The following is a 13,228-nucleotide window of genomic DNA, read 5'->3' as shown; positions in this document are numbered from 1 at the left end:
ATAAAGAGGACCTCGCGCATCCCCAGGATAAGCGCATATCACATATGCACACAACCAACCACGTCCCTATCCAAATCAGGATAAGGACAACCATGATTGTGCTCATCAGACAACCTTCCAGAAGGTATCTTTTAAGGAATAAAGAATATGCTGATGTTGACAGCTGCCAATGAAGGGTGGACAACTCAGCAAAGCACATGTGCCACCACGTGATGGCACATGGGTCAAGTGAAATACCTTGGTCAGAGAATAATCAATGAAAAAGCACCAGGTGTCCCAAGTACACGTGGCGCGAAGCGATAGGAGGAGGCCAAAAAGGCCCTAATTGGGTCTGAGCCCAATCATTGGAAACCCTAATACTATAAATACCACACCACCTCCACAGGTGGAGCCAGGCAAGAAAATATATTCTAAGTCCTTTACTCATTTACACAGCACACCGCCATCATACTTGCGGATCACCACTACGCAATCACGTCACAAAAGAACACTGCGCCACATGCGTGGGCGTCGTCGCGGAACAACACCGCGTCATAATGGATGGGTGCCTCCAAAAGTTTGGTTTCTTACATCCGCATCACTGTTCAAGTGGGAGGATGACTCCATACCTTGGTTCTATGCAAAGACTCCACTGCCATGCACGCGCGCCCGCGAGTCATCACTCCGCCGCCATGCATGCACCCACGGATCACTCCGACGCCATGCAAGTGCGCTGCGGACGAACTCTCCCGGCCATGCATGTGCCGCATCGGAGGAACACCCCGACGCCATGCATGCGCAGTGCTGAGGGTCAAGACTAACGCCATGAATGCGCGCTCAACTCGCCGCCATGCATGCGCGCTCAACTCGCCGCCATGCATGCGCGCTCAACTTTCAGCCGCCATGCATGCGCGCCCGTGGATCACCACTCCGCCGCCATGCTTACGCGACCTTGGATCACCACTCCGCCCCCATGTATGCGCGCACCGCAGATTAACACTTCGTTAGACCAAGACCGATCACTAAAGAACGCATACATCTTCGCAACGCAACTTTTTAAAATCGGCAAACTGGGTTGGAGGTCTTATTCTGCTTCGACACGTATAACAAGAAAACCTTCCTCGATCTGAAAGAATTCTCGAGTCAGAGGCACGGAACACTCATGTCGGAAACGTGGAATTCTCATGGCAAAGCAAAAACAATCATCGCGGCCAAATCCCAGAACGCTAACAATAGCACATGCTTGGTTACAAATTCCTCAAGTAAGTGAATTACTTCACAAGTTTTTTACAAAACCTAAAACTTTTTGCCTATATTGATTTTGGTTTAACAATCAAAATAAAACAAAACGAAAAGTATGAGTATATAAGATTTGCATGAAATGGCACAAAAAACTGTGCTTATATTAATGCAGAACACACAGCTATGCACCAAACACTAGGTTGGGCACACCTCATAATTTGCCTAAGGATGGAAGACATCCTAATCATAGGTTGGGAATCCTCATAAACCCATACGGCTACACGCCATACTTAAAGGTTGGGAATCCTCATAAACCCAAACGGCCACGCGCCAATTTTATATGTTTTTGCAGGTTCGGCTACGAGCCGCACAAGCACCTATGACATTATTATTATTATCTGGCCGTTTGTGCCTCCATTATTATTTTGAAAACAAGCCGGGATAGTCATCCCGCGTAGAAGAGGCCCCTGTGGGCCAGTCATTATCATCATTACTTTATAGAGAAATCATTCGCTTCATGTCAATGATTTCATCCCTGCTGTACATGCATGTGCCTCAGGCAGTGTAGAGAAATCATTAGCTTCTAGTCTTTGCTTCACATCAGTGTATAACGACTTCATTATTTTATAGCTCGTAAGTCGCCTCACGCGCAAGCTTCATTATTTTATAGCTCGTAAGTCGCCTCGCGCGCAAGCTTCATTATTTTTATAGCTCGTAAGCTGCCTCGCGCGCAAGTCGCATTACATTATTATCGAGATGCGCACTCTATCTTTTATCAGGCCCCTCGCCACTATTGTTATGATGCGTGCTATATCTTATTCATGCCAGTGCATCATCATTATCATAAGGATCACAACATGTCACCATCATGGAGAAAACCTCTCAAAACTCAAAGACAATAAAAACAAGGCCAAAGAAAGGGGAAAAAACCGCCTCATATCCTAACACACCTTATGAAGTCCAGCGCTCCACCTAAACGCTTGCACGCCTAGGAGCAACACTGGACTTGGGGGGCTTGTAGGGGTATGGTACTAAACCCGGCTTACGACCTTAATTTATTATGTTTGGCTTATTTTATTATATGGACTAATACAATATTATTGGGCTGAGAGGGTTTTGTGGAGGTAACCCTAACTGGGCTAGGCCCATTAGGGTACCATGATGGTGGCCATGAGGCTCTCTATATAAGGAGGTCTCCACCTTCTTATTAAAGGTCATGCTGTGTAAGAGCTGCCATCATATCATTTTTGTGTCTGTAAACAAGAGATCCTCGAGATTTCTTAGCAGTCACCTCCACACCCCCAAAAAGCCATTGCAGATCTCAAGCTAGCCGGAGAAGAAGATCAAGGCGCAGCTCGTTCATCCCGAAGACCCGGGAACATCGTCATGGATCAGGTCAGGTTCATCTCATGTTTCTACACTTACCAATAATTTTTTCGATATATCTTCATTGTCCATTGACTTATTATCATAAGTTAAAACTGAGAATTCCAAAGATAATTACCTGAAGAAACTTTGTATGGAGTGTATAACTATAGTTATGCAATGAATTCAAATCTTGATATGCACGAATTCAGAGCATACAAGCCTCCGAGAAGAAGATAGCAATGATATAGGTGTTCGGAGTTATCCAATTTACATCATATCTCAACTTCTTAATCAACCGGATCTTCTCCAGAGGTATAATTGCATTTGCATTTCTGTTTCTTCCTTTTAATTATCTAAATGAAGTTATAAGTTCACGCTGTTTGAACACGGTCAATAATGGTAACGAGTTGTTTAGGTATGGTTGCTTTGAGATAGGGAAATCGTTGTCGACCGCACTCTGTTCTTATCATCATCAATTTTTATTTATTTGAGGAAAACTAGGGGGAATTCTGACCCGTGAAGGTTAAAAAGATCAAATATCATTTCAGTCTGGTTTTAAATTTTATGGATGCTGTTTACTCATATGTAGGTATCTTAAGCCCACGGAAAATGACTGACCATATTAGTAAGTCACGGCTGTGACGATTATTGCTACTTTAAATTAGCAAGTCATGGCTGTAAACTTTTTGTGACTTTCAAAGGAAAAGTTCCAAACCAACTAAATTATTAAGAGAAAAGTTTTGCTGATTTTATTTGTTGTATGAATTAAAGGAGGAAATTTTATTTGCACCCATTAGCCATTGGGATAAGGAGTTAAAAAACACTTCTGCAGCGACTAATGTTTTGAAGTGCACTTTGAACTGCCAGCCTGTTGTGACCTACACGGACCCATTCGACCCATATTATGTTTAACTATATATATATTGGCTCAGTGCGTTTGAGACAGAACGAATTAGATGCATATGTCAAACATTATTGAAATGTTTTGTGACTCAGGCCCAATGGCGGATCCATGAATTTTTTTCTATGGGGTTCATCTTTTTTCGGTGGTCGGGATATTTGACAACCAAACGTTAAAATTTTCGGGTCGGGTCGTTGGATCAGGTTAGGGGAACATTTCGGTTATGTTAATCTAAAACAGACCATACAAATAAAATACAACATTAGATTAAAGAAAAGACATGGAAAACGAAGAATCTGAATGATGGATTGCAAACAGCGAAAAGAAATGGAAAACAGACCATTTCGGTAATATTCACCGAACTTGCTTACTTGCTACTCTCACTGAATGAGAGTAAATTGATCAAATTGTAACGAGAATCATCTAAGAAGTAGCAAAAATCTGTGATATATAAATGTCACCGATTGCAAACTGCGAAAGGCAGCCAAAGTTCTAAAAACAAGCCAAATGCTATAACACATACATAGATAATTTGCAAATATAAGAATTAAAAGAACATCATATCTGTTGTAGGCTAACATGAATAAAAAGTTGTCAAAACACATTTTGCACTTTTGCAGTCAGATCTACAACAAAATAGATGCTACCAACAACAACAAACAAACATCCAAGTTAGTTAAGAACATAAATACGACTTCTCGCGTTATGAGTATTACGGGCAGCACTGTGGTTGTATTGTGTTTTTAAACTCTAAATCATGTAAGGCAACCATGTAAGGCAACGATGGTTTGTTTATAAACAGAAAAAAGAAAAAAGAAACCAAAACACCGTGTCTAGCATAACTCGGACTCACAACCTGCAGATCCAAATACAGTGTTTTAACCGCTGGAACGCTGCTTTGGTATGTTCTATGGGTTCACTTTGTGTTTTTCTATATATACTCTATTGAAAATCCGAAACTCAGTGGGTTCCCGTGATCCGTAACAAGAAATTTATATATTCACCATTTAAACATCTATCTTATATATTCAAAACCTAGATTCATTGTTATGGTTTCATTCGATCTTAAGTTCTTAACAAGAAATTTATAGTTTTCAAACAAAGTCACTTAAAATCAACACAGACTCGTAACAAAAAACCGCAAACTCCCAAACTAATAATGTAATAAAACATTGCACTAACGCCATAATCCAAAACAAGTTATCATAACAAAAATGCAGAATTCAAACCTATTAATCAAATTCTATAAGATACCATCATCAAAACAAAAACTTTAAACTCTCGAAACTGACCTTACTTTCTTCTTCTCCTTCTTCCCAGAATCCACAATCTGCTTCTTCCCCTTTTTCTTGGCTAATTTATCACTAGACTTGGACTTAACATCATTTTCTTCAACCGCCTTCCTTTTATATGGTTTAACATTCTTTTTCGCCGGTTTCACATGCGAATCGTCACTATCATCAACAACCTTCTCCTTTGTTGATCGTTTCTTCTTTCCCACTTCAACTCCATCAATAACACTCTTTTTCGCCGGTTTCACACGCGTATCATCACTAACCCCATCAACCTTCCCCTTTCTCGATCTTTTCTTCTTTCCCGCTTCAACTTCATCCCCTTTTCGTTTCTTCTTATCCGAACCACCATCATCATCAACATCCAATTCACCACTAATCTCATCAACATTTTCAATGTTTTCAACCTCTACATCATCACCGTCAAGACTCATTTCAATAACTCCACCGTCTTTCGACTCTTGTCCCTCCCCTCCTTCCTCAAGTTTACAATTTTCCTTCACACCCTCAATCTTCAACTTAATATCCGGCAACGCCTGATACACCGGCAACGCAACCGAATCCACAAACTTCAAATGCAAAGACCTCACACCACCCAACTTCTTCCCCACAAACCCGACACCCCCTTCAATCGCCGCCACAACATTCTCCACAATCTCATCTCTCGTCATCGAAACCTTGGCAACCTTCACCACGCTACATGTACCGGACCCGAAAAACAACAACCCGGAAGCACAGGCTCTCTCAATCTGCTCCTTCCAATTCTTATGACCCAAATCCACACCCAACGGCAACTTCTTCTTCCTAAAAAACTGTTTCCCTAACAACTTAGGCAAAAGATGAATAACCCGTTTATCCGCAAAGAACATATCGTACGAGTCACACAGCTTCCGCTTCGATTCAAACGGCTTGTAATCTGTTCTGAGCTTGGAAAGCTTGATAACCTTGGAAACAGCAATCCCGTCTGCCTTAATCTTCTGTTTAGCGGCTTTAGAGGTGAGATTCGAGCTGGGTCTGTCGTCGATTATTAAACACAGTTCGGACGAATCGGGTGAGATGATGGGGTGTGGGAGTGGTATTTTGTTAGGGTTAGTTCGTTTCTGTGGGAGTTTTTTGAGGGTGAAGTTGAGGTAGATGAAGTCGTCTGAAGGTAAGAGTTGTGGGTTGTGGGAATCGGTTTGTTTGGCCTTCCATTTCAGTAAGGCGTCCACGGCGGAGTTGACGGCGGCGTCGGTTGATGGTGGTATGGCGGCAGCCATTGATGAGTGAAAGAATGAAGAAGAGAAAGAGTAAGGGTTTTTGCAGGGGAGATGTTTTAAGGGTTTTGACCTAGTTCTAATTTTATAAAGCAATGTTACGAATTTAGTCCTTCAAGTATCATATGTATAACCTTAAAGTTGAAAACGAATGAATTTACATATCACGATGCGACGGGATATTTCGGTAAAAGTCGTGTGACGATGGTTCGGTCTCAAGCGTTAAGGTGGTTTCAGTCAAGTTCGTTACGATACCGAAACAAAAACAAAACAAAAAATTATTAACATTCGGTCGATTTTCGTTACGCCGCCAGAACTAAGAAAATATAAATAAATTACACCAATAAGGTGCCGTCAAGTGACCCAACAACACAAAAACTCCTAACTATTAAGAGCTTAAGTTTGTAGTAATTCTAAAATTTTGGTGAAACTTGAATCTTGTTGTTAATTGCGCTTGAGAGACGAAGCTAATAACAATTGTGTTAAAGATAAATTTAGTTGTATAAGACCTATGTATGTAGACATGGAATTCACGGGATCGGGTTTAGTTTAAGCGGGTTCGTGTTAGTTTCAAAACGACCTGTGAAACTATTTAGCTAAATGCAGTGAGTTCGGGTTGACGTGGTGTGTTAAACGGTTACGATTTTTTTTAAAGAAGATTTAGAATGTGTTTTACAACTAAATCCGGTTGGGTATCTTTTGGCAAGCTTTATATTTTTTTATATATATAAAAGGTCAACTATTTTATGTATAATGCAGATATTATTAGTTCTTTTACATTGATATGGAAGGAAAACTAACAATAAGCTCACATCGCTATCCCCTTTTGTATAGTAAAATTAAGCCTTTTATAAACTACATTGATTGATTTTGTTGTCGTAACATTATTATGCATAATCGATGTACTCGGCTAAGCGGCTCAACAATATAAGGCGTGAAGAACCCAATATCATCAAATGCAAAAGGAATAAACATGTGTTGGTTGTCACATATTTATTTTTTCTTATAAGTTTACAATTTTGGTTATCAACTACAATATATTATTACGTACCCGATCTCTCTTCGTTACAGTTTTATCTATGTTGCAATTTGCATGACTTGTTTTTTGTTATGTGGAGATTAGGGAGTTCGAGGGTTGTGTTTCTTTTGTTGCTGTAAAACTATGTTTGTAGCTAGTTCGGGGACGATTATTGATCTTAAAGTCATTGATGTATGATTAGATGTTCCTTGTGTTAGAAAATAAAAAGAAAAAGAATATTATTATAATTAGAGTGGATCAGCTCATCATCATTTCCTTTTTATGAAGATTGTGACAAGCTTACATATCGGTCATTAAGGACCGTTAGAGATCATTCTAGAATATTTCCCAACTTCAATTGTGATTGTATTTCCTTTCTTAGCTCATAGTCTTCTCTATTTATGTAATATTGTTTCTCTGTAACATTACAACAATACAAGCAAATATACATTTTTCAAATTTCAATTTTCAACATGGTATCAAAGCAGATACGATCTTAGGATAAACCTGCTCATCCTCTACCATTTTTTTTCTCAAGCTATTCAATCTCACATAGCCACCATGCCCGATAATGATGATCTTGCATTACAGATCACCAATATTCTCAAAAACAGTATGAACAACCAAAACCAAACCCAGAAACAAAATTTGTCTGATAGCTTGAAAATCAGCCTCATGCTTAACAGTCAAAACTACGCCCTGTGGGCTCGAATGATTCGAGTAGCAATCGGGGGAAAGTCAAAAGCTCTTTTGAGTCACCTTTCCGGAAATCCGGCACCACCAGACCCAACCAATGAAAAATATGAACAATGGGAACAAGATGATTTAATCGTGTTCTCATGGTTAATTCAGAATATCGAACCCGCTCTCGCAAGTAACCTAACCGAGTTTCCCACAGCCAAAACATTATGGGACGCTTTGGTTGTTACTTACAGTAGCGGGAAAGCAAGTTGCAAACCTTCGATCTCCATGTCAAGGCGAACGGGATAAAACAAAAGGGCTCACCACTTGAAGATTTTTGGATCACTACGCAAGGGATTTGGGGGGAAATTGAAAGAAGAGATCCAAACCCCATGACCTGTTCTATTGACATAGCTACCTACAATAAAATCCGGTCAGAACAAAAGCTTTTTCAGTTCCTAAACGCCCTTGACCGACAATATGACACTATAAAAAGAGAGATACTCTGGTGGGACCCGTTACCCTCGGCGGAGGGTGCCTACGCTGCCGTTCTGAAAGAATTGGCACATCAGGGTATACTTGGAACTACCACCGACAACTCACTCATTCAAAACGGTGTGGCGGCTGGATTAGCTGCCAACGGGTCACACGAATCCGGAGGTCTAGGGTTTCTGTCGAAAGGGCGAATTGGTCAGATAAACTCTAACAATATTTCATCATCCCGGCTTGACAAAACGAAATTAAAATGCAACCATTGTGGTATGATGAAACATACCAAGGACCAATGCTTCAAACTTGTCGGAGTTGATGATACAAGTAACAACAGCAACCAGACGAAAAATGGTGGTGGCGAACAGCCTAGGAGCTCCGGCTTAGGTGGAATCGCATTCGCCGGCGATGAAAATGAGGGCCTGAATCACGATGGAGGTAACGGGTTTGAGATTATATCCTCAAACCCTTCCCTTTTTAATTTAAAATTCTTTGATCCTGATGTTATAAAACTGTTAAATACACCCACTGAACGACATGATATTTATGATAATGGACAAAGAGTTTTTAATAACTCTAAAACCCCCACCAACTGTTCAAAATTCTTTTGTGTACAACAGTAACCAAAATGAAGATATTTTCAAATATAAAATTAATAAAGTGACACCACAAACTCATGGACAAGCAAATATGGCAACATAAAATGGTAAGTTAAATAAATCTTGGATATTCGATTGTGGTGCTACCGATACTATGACGTTTGATTTATCTGACATATAATCTCAAAAACTAAACCTGGAATCGACCACATCAAAACCGCTAACGGGGGAATAGTTCCATTAAAGGCGGGGGGGACTATTGAAATATCCCCAACTTTAAAACTCTCAAACTGTTTGTATGTTCCATCTTTATCATATAAATTATTATCTATTAGTCATGTGACAAAGGAATTAAATTGTACCGTCTTAATGCATCCCACATTTTGTATTCTACAGGATATCAGGACGGGAGCGATCATTGGGCGTGGCATTGAACACCAAGGATTGTATTATGTGGAAGAGGTGACTCAACATGGTACTGTGATGCTAGCTCATGAAACTATTAATAGAGAGGCTTGGTTATGGCATAGAAGATTGGGACATTCTTCCAACGGTTATTTACATCTTTTATTTCCTAAATTATTTCCTTCAAATAAACCATTAAATTGTGAGACTTGTGTTTTAGCTAAAAGTCATAAACATACTTTTAAACTAAACAACACAAGAGTTAAATTACCTTTTTCCCTTATCCATTCGGATGTATGGGGACCGGCAAAAGTTACCGGAGGACAACACTTTTGTTTTTTCGTACTCTTTGTTGATGATTGTACTCGTATGACATGGATTTATTTTCTAAAACATAAACATGAAGTTTTTAATAAATTTACTATGTTTTATGCCATGATACAAACACAATTTAAAACCAATATCCAAATTCTTCGATCTGATAATGGTGGGGAGTTTGTAAACGATTCAATGAAAATATTTTGTCAAACAAAAGGAATAATTCACCAAACGTCTTGCTCCCACACTCCCGAACAAAACGGCACTGTCGAACGAAAAAATCGCATTCTCTTAGAAATAACCCGAGCGCTCCTGATTGAATCTCAAGTACCTAAGTCTTTTTGGCCCGAAGCTCTTGCTACTGCCGCGTATCTTATCAATCGTCTACCAACAAAAGCCCTTGACCTTAAAACTCCTATCCAAGCTCTTTCTGAATTTACAAAACTACCACCCACCCTTACATTACAACCACGAATATTCGGGTGCTCTTTCTTTGTACACATACCCAAAATTAACCGAACCAAACTCGACCCATGTGCTGAAAAATGCGTATTTGTAGGCTATGGTGTAAATCAAAAAGGGTATCGTTGTTACAGTCCAAAACACCGTCATATGTATACTACCATGAACTGTGACTTCCTTGAAGCTGAACTATTCTATACCTCCCAACAAAGTGGCCAGGGGTAGAACGACCACGACACACTTAGTTGGTTAAAATGGGTTCCAAAATGGGCTTCATCCTCCGAGGAGGTCAATCACAGTACCCAAGATGAGTCACCAAATTCACAATCACAACAATCTGGACCAACAATCAGTGTTTCAGACCCAGATCCTCCTGACCTGACGTTCGAGGTAAATAATTGTCAAGCATCTGAAAATATACCTGATAAAGAGACTCATGAAACTCATGAGAACCTAAATACTGATATATCTAATAAGAATGAGACAGAAGAACACATAGTGCAGGAAATACAAAAAGAACCGGTACAAGAAGAAACTGCTAAGAGGTATGTTCTACCACCAAGAGCTTACAGGGGTATTCCAGCAAAACGATACTCTCCAGAAAAACAATCCAAATCTTCTAGGTACCCCATAGCGAACATAGCCAAAGGGAACTTGTCCAAAGAAGCAAAGGCTCTTACTGCATCCCTTTACACCGAAAAAATCCCAACATCTATAGAACAAGCCCTAGAATCAAAGAATTGGAAAGATGCAATTGATACAGAAATGAAGGCTTTAATAAAAAACAGTACGTGGGAAAAATGTGATATTCCTCCCGGAAAGAAACCGGTGGGATGTCGCTGGGTCTTTACTATTAAATACAAACCAGATGGGTCTGTTGAAAGATATAAAGCACGATTAGTGGCTAAAGGATATACCCAGACATACGGGATCGACTACTCAGAAACATTCTCACCGGTAACGAAGTTTGACACAATCCGAGTCCTATTTTCGATCGCTGCAAATGAAGGATGGCCCCTTCATCAATTTGATGTTAAGAATGCCTTCCTACATGGAGAATTAGAAGAAGAAGTTTATATGGAAGCTCCGCCTGGGTACACAAAAAATTTCAAGGAAAAAGAAGCATGTCGGTTAAAAAAATCTATCTACAGACTTAAACAATCTCCTCGAGCTTGGTTTGGAAGATTCACTCAAGCAATGAAGAAATATGGATACCAAAAAAGCAACTCTGACCATACATTGTTCCTTAAATGGAGAGGTAACTTTGTGACTTGTTTAATTATTTATGTTGATGACATGATCATTACAGGAAACGATGAAGAATAAATGAAGAAGTTGAAGGCAAACTTATTCACAGAATTTGAAATGAAGGACTTGGGAAGGCTTAAGTACTTTCTTGGAATTGAAGTACTAAGATCTAAACAAGGGATATTCATATGCCAAAATAAATACATACTTGACCTTCTAGCAGAGACAGGAATGATTGATTGACAGCCTGTCGACACCCCAATGAGGGTTAACCATAAACTCCATATGGAAGAGAAAGCTGAACAAACCGACAAAGAAAGATACCAACACTTGGTAGGTAAACTAATATACCTCTCGCATACCTGTCCAGATATTGCATATGCAGTTGGAGTGGTCAGCAAGTTTATGCATCAACCTCAAAATACCCACATGGAGGCAGTAATGAGGATTATCAAATATTTCAAAGGAACAGTAGGCTATGGAGTTCTCTTTCAAAAAAATACACATATGAGGATCCAAGTATATACTGATGCAGATTGGGCGGGAGACCAAGAAGATCGCAGATCTACATCAGGATACTTCACATTGATTGGCGGAAACTTGGTTACTTGGAAAAGCAAGAAACAAAAAGTAGTAGCTCTGTCTAGTGCTGAAGCTGAATTCTGAGGCATTGCACGAGGCGTGGCAGAAGTATTGTGGGTTCATAAACTTCTGACTTCGATAGGGTTCCCTCCGACCGAAGCAAGTAAGATAATGTGTGATAACAAAGCCGCAATACAAATTTCAGAGAATCCTGTCCAACATGATCGTACAAAACACATAGAGATTGACCGGAAAATCATCAAAGAAAAGATTGAAGCTAGAATTATAGAGTTGCCTTTCATTCAATCAGAAGACCAATTAGCAGATATATTAACAGAAGCCGTCAACGGGAGAAACTTTAACAATTGTCTTGACAAGTTGAACATTGGAGATCCCACTACTCAACTTGAGGGGGGGGGGGGGGGGGTTGTTAGAAAATAAAAAGAAAAAGAATATTATTATAATTAGAGTGGATCAGCTCATCATCATTTCCTTTTATGAAGATTGTGACAAGCTTACATGTCGGTCATTAAGGACCGTTAGAGATCATTCTAGAATATTTCCCAACTTCAATTGTGATTGTATTTCCTTTCTTAACTCATAGTCTTCTCTATTTATGTAATATTGTTTCTCTGTAACATTACAACAATACAAACAAATATACATTTTTCAAATTTCAATCTTCAACACCTTAATTGTGGATGAATAAAACATGTTTTGTTTAAATATCTAAGAGAACAACTTCTCCACTCATATGCCACTTCAAGGTCTCAATTTTTCCTACATGTAACAAGTTTCCATCCATTTTCTCATAGTTTTTTCGTCTCAAGCACTTTAGTATTAGCATTGGTATCACATTCATCTTATCTTTATTTTGTTTATCTATAATGAGGCGTCTTCGACCAATGCTACTCGAACGATGCATTTATACTATGAACCTCCAATTGTAATTCGAATGTCTTTGCAAACACAAGATGTGACTCAAAATAAATGCTCGAAAGGTTGCTGTTTAAATACGCGAGGAAATGACTCGCTAAAGTGCCCGACTCGTATGCTAGTGCTGCAAACTTGACTCAAAACAACTTTTTGAAGTTTGAACAGCCCAAATCAAAATGGTTCTCTTCTTTCTACCAGTTCAATTATTAAAAACTACTCTAATAAATATTAAATAAATGTTTCTATTTAAAATTCCCAATTAGTTATGTACTAATTTAAAAGAAAAGGGAAACAATAGCAAACGAAGGTGATGACTAATGAATATACTATTACTACTACTTTTATATATTAAATTATGATGATCACCTTCCATTCACACTTAAAGTTTGCTTCTTCTCCAGGTTACCGGCTACCTTTCACTCATCAGCTCTATCTTAAATTATCATTTACTA

General features: G+C 39.2%; 1 protein-coding gene across 1 annotated transcript; it reads right to left on the bottom strand.

Moving 5' to 3' along the window:
• Positions 1-4,633: 4,633 nt before the first annotated feature.
• LOC143598961 (putative ribosome biogenesis protein C8F11.04) lies at positions 4,634-6,080 on the bottom strand. Its single transcript, XM_077077040.1, has one exon. It carries the CDS (start codon positions 6,039-6,041, stop codon positions 4,764-4,766), a length of 1,278 nt encoding a protein of 425 aa, XP_076933155.1. The 5' UTR covers positions 6,042-6,080; the 3' UTR covers positions 4,634-4,763.
• Between the last annotated feature and the right edge of the window lie 7,148 nt (positions 6,081-13,228).

The sequence above is a fragment of the Bidens hawaiensis genome, unplaced genomic scaffold, assembly GCF_021521415.1.
Source record: "Bidens hawaiensis isolate Kalapana, Puna unplaced genomic scaffold, B.hawaiensis_p1.1 tig00051313_1, whole genome shotgun sequence".
NCBI lineage: Eukaryota > Viridiplantae > Streptophyta > Magnoliopsida > Asterales > Asteraceae > Bidens > Bidens hawaiensis.
This window is presented reverse-complemented; position numbering and strand designations above follow the sequence as displayed.